Raw genomic sequence first — 17,541 nt, 5'->3', positions numbered from 1 at the left:
GGGACGATTCTCTGCAGCGAGCAGAGAACTTCTCTTTTCTTGCGGCTAAACGAAACTTAAGGAAACTAAACCCTTTCAGGCCGCTAGTGTTGGTCAGAAGACTCCCTCCGTGTTTCTCTCTGCATGTGGAAACGTGGCATTCTTCTTCTGTAGATTTGGTACCACAGACCCTGCTGGTTCGGGGAGGATGTGGACGACCATACAACAATGTACCACGGGTTTTTAATTTGCAAATGTGTTTCCCTACCTTCCCACAAGGCCCCTAAACACACCATCAGATTTAAGACCCACAGAAGAGCCGCTGTTCATCGTGACGTTCACCTCTACAGCTGCTAACTGATTTAACTGTCGTGCTGAATGAGGAGAAACCAGCAGCTGCCTGGAAGCTTCTGCTACTGAAGGGTTTGGGAAACGGGGCGCTGTGGTTCGTCTTTAAGATCCTCGGAGGTATTTCCAAACCGGAGACTTTACCTATTTTTTTAGATCAAACCTGGCGACCCATCCCGTGATGAGAGGAGCTGAAGTGTGTCTGTAGGGACAGAGACTCAGAAGGAGCACAGCAGGGTCACTGGGATGTGGACAACGATGCAGGAGGAAGTTATAAACCTGATTAAACGGATTCAGTTGGGAGCTCTCTGACACTCAGCTGGATTCATTCACTTTAAAGGGATACTCCGACACTTTGGGGAATTAAGCTTATTTGCTGTCTTAACAGGAGTTAACACCAACAGGTGGTACTGAAGGAAGTTAAAGGGCAGGTCTATTACTATTGTATAATTTGAGGTTTTTATATCATTCTCTAGCTTCCCAAGTAAGTATTAAAATATTCACATTTTGGTCAAAGTTTGTATGTTTTAATGTCAAAATGCTATTTTCCAAAGCCCTTCTAAAAACGTTTTCCCACGTGACCTGACGTAGGTTTCAGGTTTTGGACAATTCTCAGATTTTTTTTAATTTTTTTTTTCAGACTTTATTAAAATATTTTTTTAGACTTTTTTCAGAATTTTTTTTTTTTTTTTTTAAATTCAGACTTTTTCAGACATTTTTTAGACTTTTGAAATATTTTTCAGACTTTTTTCTGATTTTTTTTTACTTTTTTCAGACTTTATTAAAATAGTTTTCAGACTTTTTTGGAATATTTTTCTGACATTTTCAGAGTTTTTAAAAAATATTTTTCTGACTTTTTTTCTGACATTTTTTGGACAATTTTCAGAATTATGTTTTATACTTTTTTCAATCTTTTTAAAAAATATTTTTCTGACTTTTTTTGGACAATTTACAGATTTTTTTAATACTTTTTTTCAGAATTATTCAGACATTTTTTCAGAATTTTATTTTTTTTCAGACTTTTTCATACATTTTTTAGACTTTTTTCAGAATTTAATTTTTTTTAATTTTTTTTCAGACTTTTTCAAACATTTTTTAGACTTTTAAAATATTTTTCAGACTTTTTTCTGACATTTTGTCAGACATTTTTTCAGACTTTATTAAAATATTTTTCAGAGTTTTTTGGGATATTTTTCTGACATTTTCAGAGTTTTTAAAAAATATTTTTCTGACTTTTTTTCTTGCATTTTTTGGACAATTTTCAGAATTATTTTTTATACCTTTTTCAGTCTTTTTAAAAAATATTTTTCTGACTTTTTTTGGACAATTTTCAGACTTTATTAAAATAGTTTTCAGACTTTTTTGGGATATTTTTCTGACATTTTCAGAGTTTTTAAAAAATATTTTTCTGACTTTTTTTGGACAATTTTCAGACTTTATTAAAATAGTTTTCAGACTTTTTTGGGATATTTTTTAGACTTTTAAAATATTTTTCAGAGTTTTTTGGGATATTTTTCTGACATTTTCAGAGTTTTTAAAAAATATTTTTCTGACTTTTTTTCTTAAATTTTTTGGACAATTTTCAGAATTAAGTTTTATACTTTTTTCAGAATTTTTCAGACATTTTTTAGACTTTTTTCAGAATTTTATTTTTTTTTCAGACTTTTCAGACATTTTTTAGACTTAAAATATTTTTCAGACTTTTTTTCTGAAATTTTTTTCACTTTTTTCAGACTTTATTAAAATATTTTTCAGACTTTTTTGGGATATTTTTCTGACATTTTCAGAGGTTTTAAAAAATATTTTTCTGACTTTTTTTGGACAATTCTCAGATTTAAAAAAAAAAAAATTTCAGACTTTATTCAAATATTTTTCAGACTTTTTTGGGATATTTTTCAGATTTCTTTTTTATACTTTTTTCAGACTTTTTCAGACATTTCTTAGACTTTTTTCAGACTTTATTAAAATATCTTTCAGACTTTTTTGGGATATTTTTCGAAAATTTTCGGACTTTAAAAAAAATATTTTTCTGACATTTTTTGGACAATATTCAGATTTTTTTTTAATACTTTTTTCGGGAGTTTTTCAGGGCAGACTCGTTTACATTCACATATCTGGAGGTCAGAGGTCAAGGGAACCCTTTGAAAATGACCATGGCCGTTTTTCCTTGCCAACATTTAGCGTAAGTTTGGAGCATTAATTAGCCTCCTTCACTACCAGCTAGTATGACATGGTTGGTACCGATGGATTCATCAGGTTTTCTAGTTTCATATGATACCGCTTTAAAACTTTAATGCGTTATCACTGCGTTAACTTTGTAATCCTTCTTTTTTTTTTTAAATATATGAAATAAATAAAAGTCCCAATAAAATAATGATAAAATAAATGAAGTTTGGATGGAGATGGTTGTGGTTCATTAACAGATTGTAGTGAAAGAGAAGCTCACATATATATTGTGTGTTTATACAAAAGCTTTTGAGCTGTTTGAGGCACCGTTGATGGAGCCAACAGTTTCCAGTTTCCAGTCTTTGTGCTGAACACACACAGAGAGATCACATTGATAGAAATCTCCTCCCAGAACTTCCAGTTAGAAAGTAAACAATCCTAAATGACGGAGTATTCCTGTAAGTCACCAGGTCAGCGGCCAGGACGGGATCTTTCCACCGACGCTGGCTGTGTTTGTCCTCTGAGAGCTGGCTGGCCGAGTGTTATTTCCTCTACGTAGGTTTGCTTTTGACTCTCTGATTGAGAAGAAGAATGGAGGATAATCCCACCGCTAGCTCCGACCTGTTCTCGGCCACAAGAATGAATCTCTCCACGGATTCCTGCATATTAAACTAAAACATGAACTCAGTCACACTGCGGTAGCACACAGCGACTCTACTCTCTCTCCTTCTTCTCCATCAACTTTTCTATCCCACGATGTGTTTGTGTCGTGTTTTAATATGTTTGGAATAATAAAATATTCCCAGAGTCCCTCTCCTCTTTAAACAGCCTGTAATAACGCCTCCCTCCCTCCTTTCCTCCCTCCCTCCCTTCCTCCCTCCCTCCAGATATGAACTCTCTATGACCCTCATCTAACTCCTCGTCTGCCTCCTCAATCTTGCCCCGATTTCCTCCAATTCAGCCTTTCATCCTGCCTCCCCTCCAGCTCATCTCCTCTGTTGTTTTCCTCTGACTTCCCTCCATCATGTATTCCATCCTGCTCTTTGTCCAGAAGGTAAACTCAATAAAAAAAAAAGGGCCAATAAAGTCAAAAATACACTCCTGACCTACATTTCTAAATGGTTTGTGTTGTGTATCTCATCCTCAGGGACGTCTTCTAAATGTCTTACTGTAGTGGTGAGTCTTCAGTTTGGTACGCTGTGTTCCTCCTGGGGAAGAGTTCACATCAGATGCTTCCCAACACTTTCAAATCAAAATGATTTTTCTAAGATTTTCAGATTTTTCCAACGAGTCAGATCCTTAAAGTAGAAATTGAGTTAAGCTGGTTTACTAAATAGATTTCCACTGTAATGAACAACTATATAACAAACAGTACTTAGTTGCAGTAGTCTGGAGACGGTGAACGGAGACTGAGGAGACACAGGACAGAAGAAAACAAAAGAGGGGACACTGATGTTCTCCGGATGTAAAGATGAGTTTTATAATGTTTAAACCAAGAACACAACAGTCCATTTCATAAACCGGCGCTGAAACGGAGATCAGTAACGTTACTGCAGCGTGGGCTTGCCACGGTAATCGTGTTACCGGTGTTACCCGGCGGTCGGGCACACACCGGTTACATTACGTACCCACCACCACCCCACCGTCATTTAGCTTTTTTTTACAGAAATAAAACCCATTTAGTTCATTTTGGCGTATCAGCGCCGTGTTATCAACAGATAGTCGGACGACGGACGCTACAAACTGACAGTGAATGCATCTGCTCTGTACGGAGTCTCAGCTCAGAGCAGCAGGAGTCAGGCTTCACACGGAGAGAGAGCGAGTTGACAGACCGAGAGATGGCGGAGGATTTGGTGTTGAAGCGAAAAACAAAAGCGCCTATTTAGTAATATTTCAGATTTAAACCCAACGCTATAAGGCAGGGGTCAGCAACCTTTAAGAGACATTTTAGACAGTTTATAGTCTAAATATATAGTATATAAGTCTAATGCAGTGAGGGCCAAAGAGACAATGTACTACGGAGTATTAGGGCCACATTGAGGGAAAAAACATCTGAGATTTACAGAATGAAGAATGAGAATAAAGTCATAACTTAACAAAAAAAATCGTAATATTACGAGAATAAAGTCATAACTTTACGAGAAAAAAAGAAAATAATACGTAAAATTACTACGTTATTATATTATGACTTAATTCTCAATACTACGACTTTTTTTCTCGTAAACTTTTGACTTTATTCTCTAAATCTCAGATTTATATTTCTCCTCAATGTGGCCCTGATACTCCGTCGTACCGTCGTACCACAGACCTACAACTATGAGAAATGAACATGAAAATGTAAACGATAAACAGTTATTCATTTCCATGTTGATAAATCCACACGGAGCCGCTGGAGAGGAGCTGAAGAGACGCAGGCTGCTGACCGCTGGTCTAAGAGAACCATAACGTTAACGAGGTAATCGCTGCCGGGATGACGGAGCGGTCACGGCCGGTGAGAGGCCAGACACACCGCCACCGGACGGTAAAGATCAGAGTCAGCGCGCTACACATGTTGATCGTCATCTTTTCTTGTAAAATGTCCGGTGTGATCAGTAACACCAGTGTGATCGGTAACACCGGTGTGATCGGTAACACCGGTGTGATCGGTAACACCGGTGTGATCGGTAACACCGGTGTGATCGGTAACACCGGTGTGATCGGTAACACCGGTCACCGTCACATCCCTAATCCAGGAACAATACATCCGTGTCCCCGTCTTTTGTTTTTCTTCTGTCCTCTGTCTCCTCAGTCCTCATCTTTCACCGTCTCTACCGTCGTCTCTGTGTAACTCGGCCGGGCCGACCAACCAGGTGATGTCACAGTACTGCTACATGGCGGCGCTCTCGCCACGGAAGCTGAAACGGATCTTTTTTCTTTTAAATGCTGACATCTGTCATGTTAGTTATATATTTGTTCATTAAAGTGGTTTAGTAAAACCAGCTGAACTCGGTTGAACGCTTCATTTCCACTTTAAATTCCACGGAGATTGTTTTCCTTAAAGCATTCTTCTCTCTCCGTGTCCTCCACAAACAGCATTACAAGGTCAACTACCACATATCTGAAAACCCATCTTAAAGGCTAAAGACTGCCGACACTAAACCACAGAGGCCTGCAGGATTCTCTAGTTTTATAACTGAAAACGATTCACAAACACTGAGAACCGAACCAGGATGCCCACTCAGGCCTGACGAGTCGATACGGAGAGTCTCCCGGGCTCTGACTCCGGTGCAGGAGATGTAGGAGGGCAGTTAAGTGGAGTGTGGTTGGTACCTGGAGGCCAGCTTGTTCTTCTCCTTACGGGACCGGGCTCGGGCCACGGCGGGCAGGTCGTTGACCGGGCCCATGCCGTCGATGGCGGCGTTGAGCTTCTGCAGCTGCTCCCCGATGTTGTGGAGCTTCTGGGGGTTTGGCGTCAGGTCGCTGGCGTCCGTCTTGCGAGCTTTGCGGCGGCCTTTTTTGCCTGGAAATAAGACGATAGAATGAATTCAATACCAGTCTGGTAAAGTCTTTCAATTCTCTTTTAATGCTGTTTTCATCCTGAATGAGAAACTGATGAGCACATCTCTGATAAACACCAGATTTAAAGCAAAGAGACGCCATTTTGGACTGAGAACACTTATTATATTTATAATATTTTATTGTTCAACACGGGCCATTTCAGTACAATATGACAATAGAATAGAAATAATTTTGTTGTACTTTTGAACGGCACGTTGTAGTCGGACGTTTTTTATACACACATATGTGTGTATATATATATATATATATGTATATGTATATATATACATACATATATATATACATATACAGTATATATACACATATATATATGTGTATATATATATACACATATATATATACACATATATATATACACATATATATGTGTATATATATATACACATATATATATACACATATATATACATTCATATATATATATATATATGTGTGTATATATATATATACATATATATATATGTATATATATATATATGTATATATATATATATATATATACAATAGACAATGTTAAATGTTAATTTTTGAGACCGTAGATGTGATTGTGTTGTGATTGTGTTGTGATTGTGTTGTGATTGTGTAGTGATTGTGTTGTGATTGTGTTGTGCATTAATGTGTTGTGATTGTGTTGTGATGTGATTGTGTTGTGATTGTGTAGTGATTGTGTTGTGATTGTGTAGTGATTGTGTTGTGATTGTGTAGTGATTGTGTTGTGATTGTGTTGTGATTGTGTTGTGCATTAATGTGATGTGATTGTGTTGTGATTGTGTTGTGATTGTGTTGTGCATTAATGTGTTGTGATTGTGTAGATTGTGTTGTGAGTGTGTTGTGATTGTGTTGTTCATTAATGTGTTGTGATTGTGTAGATTGTGTTGTGATTATGTTGTGATTGTGTTGTGATTGTGTAGTGATTGTGTAGTGATTGTGTTGTGATTGTGTTGTGCATTAATGTGATGTGATTGTGTTGTGATTGTGTTGTGCATTAATGTGATGTGATTGTGTTGTGATTGTGTTGTGCATTAATGTGATGTGATTGTGTTGTGATTGTGTTGTGATTGTGTTGTGCATTAATGTGTTGTGATTGTGTAGATTGTGTTGTGATTGTGTTGTGATTGTGTTGTGATTGTGTAGTGATTGTGTAGATTGTGTTGTGATTGTGTTGTGCATTAATGTGTTGTGATTGTGTAGATTGTGTTGTGATTGTGTTGTGCATTAATGTGTTGTGATTGTGTAGATTGTGTTGTGATTGTATTGTGATGTGTTGTGCATTAATGTGTTGTGATTGTGTAGATTGTGTTGTGATTGTGTTGTGATGTGTTGTGCATTAATGTGTTGTGATTGTGTAGATTGTGTTGTGATTGTGTTGTGATTGTGTTGTGATTGTGTAGTGATTGTGTAGATTGTGTTGTGATTGTGTTGTGCATTAATGTGTTGTGATTGTGTAGATTGTGTTGTGATTGTATTGTGATGTGTTGTGCATTAATGTGTTGTGATTGTGTAGATTGTGTTGTGATTGTATTGTGATGTGTTGTGCATTAATGTGTTGTGATTGTGTAGATTGTGTTGTGATTGTGTTGTGATGTGTTGTGCATTAATGTGTTGTGATTGTGTAGATTGTGTTGTGATTGTGTTGTGATTGTGTTGTGATTGTGTAGTGATTGTGTAGATTGTGTTGTGCATTAACGGTCTGTGTGTGGTATTGGGTTCCTCTGAAGAACAAAGGCTGCTGCTCAGCTCCAGTCGTGTCTGAGGCTGACGTTAGATTCACTGATCAGGGAAATGTTGAAAGATTTAGATTTTGACAGATCAGAGTTGTATGTAGGGCAGACGCCTGAGGGTCCCGATCCCATTGATGTCACACGAGAGGGAAGAAATGGGACACGTTCAGCTGCAGCTGAATATCGCTTTCACGACTCCTCGTTCACTTCCAGCTTCACCTCTCTGTTATATCAGGCTGTCGACTAACAACTCATCCATCACTTCTCTTTCTGATTAATCAGTTCATCAGATTGTTTCCTCCGTCTGACCAACACCTACTAGACCGTTTAGTGAATCCTAAATACATGATGATGATGGGAGCTGGTAGTGAATCAGTGCTGCGGTGTTGTTCTCACCCTCTCGGCGGTACAGTGTGCTGGGTAGAGTGCTGGAGCTCCAGGACAGAGACCAGTGGACGTCTCCGCCCAGTTTCTTCTTCGTGGCCGACTCTCGAGCGCGGCGGTACTCCCAGAAGCAGCGGCGCTTCGACGGGCGCTCCCCCGGCTGCCTCGCCGGCTCGGCCTCCACCTCTGAAGGGAAAACATGCAAATATGAATTTTGAATTTGTGCGACCGCTGATACACATTCAGTCCAGAGCTGTTTCACAAACCTTCATGCAACAAACTGGATCATTTGAGCTGACTATTTTTTGAGGAAAACTGCTATTAAGGCAAACTACGGACAAAAACATTGTTTTTTTCGGCTATTTAGCTTCAATAACACGTCTTCTTTCAGACTTCTTTCAGACTAGTGGAAAGAAAACATCGTAAATACACATTCAGGTGTTTACTTTACTACTTCGTCTATTTGTGTCTGTAGATTTCTCCTAAATTCACCAACAGATATCATTAGATAATGCCTCATTATAACATTTAAAAAAAAACTTGTAATACAAAAAATAATTGACTTAATGTGAGTAATCAACTGGGGATGTTTCATTTTTTTTACCGTATTCACCTGAAGTGTCTTTAAAATGTATGAAATTTTACAATCCATATTTTTTAAAGGCTGTTTTTGTCTCAGACTTTGAGCCAGAGATCTCCACTTCAGCAGCTCTTACATCCACCAAACTCTCCACTTTCATTCCTCTCTATGTTCTGAAGGTTTCTACAGAGGGGTTTGTTCATATATCATTCAGAACCTGATTTATAGATCACTTTATTACTAAAAACAAGGCGATTGTTTTGAAGGCTGTTGACAGTATTTTCTGATTTATGGAGCGATAAAAAGAGAAGAAAAAAACCTTTGACTCTAATATGTCAACAAAATGAAACAAGAATTTTGAACCTGACTTTATCCAATGTTCAGATTTATGTTCTGGTAATGTATGAACATATTTAATAATGTAATTTGCACATTTATTTATAACATTTCAAATAAAACTAGTAATGCAAAGAATAAATAAATATATAATAATCAGAATTGTTAGCTGCAGCTCTAGTATAGCATTGCAGAAATGTAAAGCTTGAGAAAAATGTATGGTAAAGAAACAATAATTGAATGTAATCTGGTTCCTTGAGGTTTCTCCCGTCCGTTTTATTAATATAATATGAAGAAAACAGAATCTCCTGCGTTCTGACGGAGGTGGACGCCGTTGACAGCCACGTATAGAAGAGAAACAGCCAGTCAGTTAATGTGACAGATGAAAGCCCGATCAGAACTGCCAGGTATTAATGTGGAGGTATGACATCACGCTGTGCACCCTAATCCTCAAACACACGCCGTATGTTCCCGATGACAAAGCCGCCGCCACCGCCGCCGCCTGCTACAACCGTGTGCTGCTTCGGAGACAGACACCTACACGAGCACACGGGACGTCACAGCAGATTAGCCTCAGGCCAGCAGAGCCGTGCAGAGCCGAGCAGAGCCGTGCATAATGCTGTCATAAATAATACAACATGCAAAAGCTGCAGCAGCAGAACAGAACAACAGACGCTGCTTCAGAATCCACCGCAAAAAAATATTAAAAAACACGCTGCAAATAATGAAGAAAGTAATTCCTAGTGGGATTAAATCAGACTGAAAGTTAATAACCATGAAAGCCTATCCTCGCCATTAACCACACACACACACACACACACACACACACACACACACACACACACACACACGGATGGCTTATGTAACATCATGTCGTCTGGTCCAGTCTGCAGACAGCAGCCATTGTCTGCACTCTCACCTCCTTCACTCCTTTGGTTTTATATATATATGTATATATACATATATATATATATATATATATATATATATATATATGTATACACATATATATATATATATAAAATAATATCTAACTATATATATATATATATATAATTGTATATATATATATATGGAAAAAAATATATATATAAAATATATATATATATATAAAACACACACATATATGCTCCCAAACCTCCCAGCCTCACTCGACCACCAGCACCTCTCTCTCTGTGAGAACACACACTTCTCCATCCGTCACACAGCCCCTCTGTGATCGCCATGAGCTAATGGTAAGAATAGCTCGACGAGACCACACACACACACACACACACACCACACACACACACACACACACACACACACACACACTCACAGCCACAACAACAGAGAGCAACAATGGCGTCTCGCGGCGACCGTCGAAATATGACCCAGGCCGCTCTTTGAGAGCGAGCCAAGCGACCTCTCCATTACCTCACAACAAGAGGCCTGAGATTTGTTTATCTGCCTCCAGGACGACCAGAGCCAGAGGGAGCCTGGGAAGAGATGCTAATCTGGAGCCAAGTCGGTTCACATGTGTGTCATCTAATATACATGTTTATGTCTCACGTCCTGCAGTCTGGACGGGAACGTCACCTCTGACATTTTAAACCTGTTACGTCGTCGTCCGGACGACGAGCTGCAGCTCATTAATGTGGAACAGCGTCCTGCTTTAACGTCCTGCTGGATGTACGAGAGAACAACTAAACTACCTCAACACTTCTGTCTGGTTTCTGTCTCTATGTTGGTTAGCACAGTATCTTAAATAATAATGCACTTAAAGGGACACTCCAGAGATTTATTATTAATATTAGGGCTGTCAATCAATTAAAACAGTTAATCACAACTAATCACACATTTTGTATCTGTTCTAAATGAACCTTAAAGGGAGATTTGTCAAGTATTTAATCCTCTTATCAACATGGGAGTGGACTAATATGCTGCTTTATGTAAATGTATGGATATATTTATTATTGTAAATCAATGAACAACACAAATCAATGACAGATATTGATCCATAAACCCTCACAGGTACTGCATTTAGCATAAAACAATATACTCCAATCATAACATGTCAAACTGCAGCCCAACAGGCAACAACAGCTGTCAGTGTGTCAGTGTGCTGACTTGACTATGACTTGCCCCAAACTGCATGTGATGATCATAAAGTGGGCATGTCTGTAAAGGGGAGACTCGTGGGTACCCATAGAACCCATTTACATTCACTGATCTGGAGGTCAGAGGTCAAGGGACCCCTTTGGAAATGGACATGACAGTTTTTTCCTCACCAAAATGTAGCATAAGTTTGGAACGTTATTTACCCTCCTTCATGACCAGCTAGTCTGACCTGGTTGGTACCGATGGATTCATCAGGTTTTATAGTTTCCTATGATACCAGTATCTTCATTCTAGCTTTAAAAATGAGCCGCTGCAACCTAAACATCACAAGGTGCGTTACAGCGTTAAAGAAATTAGTGGCGTTAAAACAAATTTGCGTTAACGCGTTATTATTGTGTTAACTCTGACATTTAATAGTACGACTCTACGTGACGAGTAAACAGATTCAGAAACGTTAAATCATCAGATTGCATCTTTAATCACAATCTAAAGTGAGAGTTATGGGTCAAACAATAAGAGGCTTTGTCGAGGAGTATTAACATCGGGTGATGAAACAATAAATCATGTATCGATCTAAGGATTTTCTATCACTACAGCTATTTTTATGGATATCTATAAACATTTCTAAACATGTTCTACTACTAAAATATCACATTTAAAGGCCTGTGCAGCTGCAGCGGTCCCTCAGTCTTTGCTATGTGCTGTCATTTCCCTTTGCCCCAATTCATCTTAGCTGAATTTCTCTGGTTTGGAGGGTTGTTCAGATCATAAGTATGTATGTCATTAAATAATAATATAGGATATAAAAAAAAGTCATAGTATAGTATGTCATAAAATAATATAATATTTCATTAAATAATAATATAGTATGTAAAAAAAGAAAGTGATAGCATAGTATGTCATTAAATAATAATATAGTAGGACATTAAATAATAATATAGGATATAAAAAAAGTAATAATATAGTATGTCATTAAATAATAATATAGTATTTTATAAAATAATATAGTATGTAAAAAAAGTCACAGTAGTACATGTCATAAAATAATATAGTATGTCGTGTGCATGTGCAGGTGTGCATGTGCAGGTGTGCATGTGCAGGTGTGCATGTGCAGGTGTGCATGTGCAGGTGTGCATGTGCAGGTGTGTGAGGGGACTGTTGGCTCCGTATTAACAACGGAGAGCTGATTGGTGTATTTCTCCTCTTTGCAAAACAGGGTGTGACGGAGAATTGCACATTTATGATCAAAGATGCATTCATCTATTATTAAAGGGGCATTTTATTATAATTAAAGAAGCATGTTTTCATTATTATTAAGGAGGTGTTTGTGAGATCTGTGAGAGACGGATATATTTCTGTATTTAACTGGTTTGGGAAATGATCAAATCTGTCAATCCGCCTTGAGGGAGATATTTATTCTCTGGGACATTTTAGAAATACTGACTGAGGTCATGATTACGCCGATGTCCGTACAATTCAGGTAGAGAATCCTTTATTCATTTTTTGTAGTCAAATGGGGATATACTGAGTTAAAAAGAAATACAGGAATATAATGGTAGAAGGTAGAAAACACTGAAACTCCTCAACGGTAGCTACTGCCTCCTTAAATCCAAATGAATACGGTGTGAATATGAGTGATGTAGTCGGATGATTCAGTGTGGCTGAGCTGGTTAGTCAAATGTTTAAGAGTTTGTTCATTTGACATTGAATTCACTCTCTACAGGGTCCTGTGTATGTTTGTATGTAGGGGCATATAGAGGAGTATATCTGCATGTGTGTCCGCATACACATGTATTAAATGCATCTATATGTTTTGCATGTGCAGACAAATGTCTCTCCAGGAATGAGAGAATGAAATCAGTAAGTCTGTCTGCATCATCGTGCAGGTTGGACTTGTAATGGTGAATGGTGTTATATTATTACGATATTATAGTGCATATATATATATTTTAAGGTGAAATGTGTCAAAATACCATTTTAAATGTAATATTTTCTTGCTGCAGACGTCCCGACCTCCACATCATATTCTACAGACGTAAGAAAACATCTTTGTTTGGTTCAGATCCCCCCAAAACAAATCACACCATCATCATTCTAATATGTTTTTCAATGAAAATTAAAATGTTAAAGGGCCTCTATGTAAGAATCCTAAATGTCTTGTTAACAGCTTCACCTGTGTCCGTTAAGTCAACTAAAGTCAGCGTCCTGTTGCTGGCGCTTGTGCTCGCTCTACATAGACATGAAGGAGCATCGCTCAACACAGTGAGGAGACACACGTCAGCTAAAAGCACAATATCACTCTATATTTCAGCTGCTTGGCAGTAATGTTAGCTGACCAGACCAAGGTCTCTCCATGAATCAATGCTGATCCTAGTGTTGGCTTTTCCCGCCTCAGCCTCCCGACCGCGGCCGGAGGGAACGGGGGAGACGCCGGAGTTTTGGTCGGAGACGATAACGTTTCTCTCTGCGGAGCCCCGTCACTTCACAAGACACGGGAAACCTCTGTTGGTCTGGAGGAGCTGCAGCAGTTATTTCTGCACAAACGTCCACTGAACATTCACTAGATGTTCTCAGAGCTAAACTAACTCTTCTGCAGTGTGGAGTGAGCAGCATGCACGTGAGAGGTGGAGAGAGAGAGAGAGAGAAGGAGCACGGTGTGTGAGTGAAGGCAGGCAGAGGAGCAGAGGAGCAGAGACTCCGGTCCTGGAGACCAAAGCTACGGTCTCCTCCGCGTCCTCCGACCGCGGCCAACACTGTTTAACAGCTTCACTAGATACAACCAAGAGGTTTTGGTGCTTCACTGGAGTTTGAGTTGGAGTCTGAGTCTGAACAGCGGAGACACACGAGAGACCAGGAGACACAAGAGAGACCATGAGACACACGAGAGACCATGAGACACACGAGAGACCATGAGACACACGAGAGACCATGAGACACACGAGAGACCAGGAGACACACGAGAGACCATGAGACACACGAGAGACCATGAGACACACGAGAGACCATGAGACACACGAGAGACCATGAGACACACGAGAGACCACGAGACACCGACCAGCAAGGATTTATACGTGTAAGAAGTTACTAACAGAACCTTTAATGTGTCTATATGTAACTTTGAGAAGTTATTAATGACACCTGTGGTTGTTAAATGAACCGCAGTCAGCATCCCGGTGCTCGTTGCTCCGTCGGTGCCAGCGAGCATCCTGGGCATCGGCCAAAACAGTGACGTGACCGTACATTACAACTATATACTGTATCTTTGAATAGTGTTCTGTAATGTCCCTCTCTTTTATTTGGACCGTTGGCTCCATGATACTAACTCAGCTAACGTTACGACGCAACCAGCAGCAGATCCACACGCCGTGTAGCTAAGCTACAGCTAGCTGGCTAACCTTAGCTGAAGCACTCAGGATGGTATTTTGCTGCGTCAGCAACACGTTGTTGGTGCTTTAGGGGAGCTGAAGAGGGACGAGGCGCTCCAGAGCATCAATGTCATATCTTTTGGATTTAAAACGTTCCCGAGTTCTTTACATAGAAGACTCTTTCTTTCATTCTTCTAACAGTGTCTGTGCTGCCCTCTGGACCCCTCTGGACCCCTCTGGACCCCTCTGGGCCCCTCTGTGCTGCCCTCTGGACCCCTCTGGACCCCTCTGGACCCCTCTGGGCCCCTCTGGGCCCCTCTGGACCCCTCTGGGCCCCTCTGGGCCCTCTGGGCCCCTCTGTGCCCCTCTGGACCCCTCTGTGCTGCCCTCTGGACCCCTCTGGACCCCTCTGGACTCTTCTGGGCCCCTCTGGGCCCCTCTGGACCCCTCTGGACCCCTCTGGGCCCATCTGTGCTGCCCTCTGTGCTGCCCTCTGTGCTGCCCTCTGGACTCTTCTGGGCCCCTCTGGACCCCTCTGGACCCCTCTGGGCCCCTCTGGGCCAGGGCACTCTGGGAAAAGACATTTTAATCTCAATGAGTTTTTTACCTGGTTAAATAAAGGATATATATATATATAAAGGTCAAAGGTCAAAGCTACAGCATCTGAGCAGTATCTCGTGTACCAGAGTGGCAACTGATGTCTCGTTTTGTCCGACTAACGGTCCAAAACCAGAAGACAGTTCACTGAGAAGCTGAAACAAGTAAACGGTTCTCCGACAATATCTGTGAATGAGACATAAGAGAGGTGTAAAGAAATACTGATCTGCTTCTACTGTAACTAACTAACTGTTCAACAATCTGAACCCCCTTTCAAATCTAACCACCCCCCACAACCCCCCACAACCCCCACAACCCCCCGCAACCCCCCACAACCCCCACAACCCCCCACAACCCCCACAACCCCCCGCAACCCCCCACAACCCCCCAGCAGCGCGGCGGCTGCAGACGGTATCTGAATACATGAAGAGCCTCCAGCCCTCAGAGCCTCCAGCCGGCCCTCGAAGCCTCCAGCCGGCTCTCGGAGCCTCCAGCCCTCGGAGCCTCCGGCCGGCCCTTGGAGCCTTTGGCCGGCTCTCGGAGCCTCCGGCCCTCAGAGCCCTCGGAGCCTCCGGCCCTCAGAGCCTCCGGCCGGCCCTCAGAGCCCTCGGAGCCTCCGGCCCTCAGAGCCCTCGGAGCCTCCGGCCCTCAGAGCCCTCGGAGTCTCCGGCCCTCGGAGTCGTTTCATAACAGTAAAACTGAAGCCACTGAAGCGGTATGCTGTCCGGGAACTACACCCGCAACTTTGGTATTTAATGTGCCTCTGCTCAGCCAACCGCGTCGCAGCAGGCGGTCTGAGGTCTCGTCTGGACCGGAGACAGACTCGGATGGTTTCCGTGTGGGCAGACGAGCTGCTGGCAGCGCCGCCGTGAGCCGAGATGTCCTCGCCACACGGACAAACAGACAAACAGAAAGCACCACTCACCACATTCGGTTTCTGAGGAGCTGGAGAGTTCAGCTTCCACCGCCGTCTCCTCCGCTCCCTCGTCCTCCTCCTCTTCATCTTCTTCTTCCTCCTCCTCCTCCTCGTCCTCCTCGTCCTCCTCTTCGTCCTGCTCCTCCTCATCGTCCTCCAGGTCTAGCTCGGTCTTGGCCTTGCTCTCCACCGTGCCCCGCAGCTCCTGCTGTGTGTCTCCCCCCGCCTCCGTCGGGGCATTGTGAGGCGGCGCCGCCCCCAGCTCCTCCCCCTGGCTCAGGGAGTAGTTGTGCTCCTCGCTGCAGTGCTCCAGCGCCAAACCCGCCGCCGCTGCCGCCACTACCTCCTCTTCCTCCTGCGCCACCTGATACACCTCCACCGTGTGCTCCCTCCCATCCCGTCCTCGTCCGGCCGCTCTTCCTGCAACGCATAACTCCCTCCCTGTTGTCGTGGCAACGGAGCTACGCCCCTCCTCCCTCCCTGCAGCAGCGGCGGCGGCCTGGACGACCTGGATGACGTCCTGGATGACGGGAGGTGCCGTGTGTCTCGTCCTCCTCCTCTCCTCCTCCTCGTCTTCCTCCTGCTCCTCCCGGCTCCTCCCCCAGCGGCCCATCAGGACGGCCTCCTCGGAGCAGGCCAGCAGCTCCCCCCCCACCCCGAGGCCCAGCTTGGTGTAGCGAGCCATCTCGTCCAGCGCAGACACGTCCCAGCGCTCCGGGTGCAGGTCCTCGCCGACGCCACCGTCGTCCACCAGGTCGCTTAGCAACTCAAAGGGCCGTTTCCTTGGCGATGCCGGTGAGCCCAGCATGAGGAGCACGCTCTGAAAGGGTACAGAGGAATCCTTAAATATTACAAACAGATAGTTTGAACATCACTCCTGTATCACCCTTAGAATATCATATACACGCAGCATTCACGTCTTTTAATGAAGTAAAAGTACTAATACCACACCAGCACAAGACCTGAATTCAATACTTACTTACTTAGCAAAATATACTGAAAGTACTTAAAGTAGAAGTACTTGAAGATTGTGCAGTAAAATGTTCCCTGTCAGTAATCTGCAGCAATGCATCATGGTCTATAAGATCATCCCGTGTCCTGTGAGAGCCTCGTCTCTCTAAAGGTCAGCTTCGTGACGATGCTTCTTCCAGCTGATCCGAGAGGCTTTTTAAACAGTTTATTTAACTTAATGCTCCAACTAGTAACTAAAGCTGTCAGATAGAAGTAGTGGAGGAGAAGCACAAAGTGCAAACACTCAAATCTGTACTTAGTTACATTCAGTAATTAGATATTGGGTAACTGAACTCATCGTTTCCAGGCAGCATTTCAAGTGTTGGCAAATTACAGGAGCTTGTTCTATATCAGTGATTCTCAAAGTGGGGTCCGTGGACCCCCAGGGGTCCGTGAGACTCTGTTAGGGGGTCCGTGAAATAATTTCATTTAAATTATAAAATTGTGCTGCATCAATAAAAAGTGCGTACCTACAGATGG

The 17,541-nt window shown here is 41.9% G+C and overlaps 1 protein-coding gene across 10 annotated transcripts in view; it reads right to left on the bottom strand.

The window, feature by feature from the left end:
• Nucleotides 1-6: 6 nt before the first annotated feature.
• The window catches only part of LOC141765215 (uncharacterized), a 35,591-nt gene continuing 18,056 nt past the window's right edge, over nucleotides 7-17,541 (bottom strand). For 9 of the 10 annotated variants that reach the window (XM_074631280.1, XM_074631286.1, XM_074631285.1 and 6 more), the window contains 3 exons: nucleotides 16,060-16,870; nucleotides 8,169-8,342; nucleotides 7-5,992 (listed from right to left, as the gene is read on the bottom strand). In XM_074631280.1, coding sequence (XP_074487381.1) covers nucleotides 5,781-5,992; nucleotides 8,169-8,342; nucleotides 16,060-16,870 — 1,197 coding nt within the window. In that variant the 3' untranslated portion in view covers nucleotides 7-5,780. The remainder of the gene's footprint in view (nucleotides 5,993-8,168; nucleotides 8,343-16,059; nucleotides 16,871-17,541) is intronic. The other variant, XM_074631289.1, reaches the window with a different exon arrangement.

This window comes from Sebastes fasciatus, chromosome 3 (assembly GCF_043250625.1).
Source record: "Sebastes fasciatus isolate fSebFas1 chromosome 3, fSebFas1.pri, whole genome shotgun sequence".
Lineage (NCBI taxonomy): Eukaryota > Metazoa > Chordata > Actinopteri > Perciformes > Sebastidae > Sebastes > Sebastes fasciatus.
Note: the sequence above shows the minus strand (reverse complement) of the source record. Positions and strands in the feature narration are given on the sequence as shown.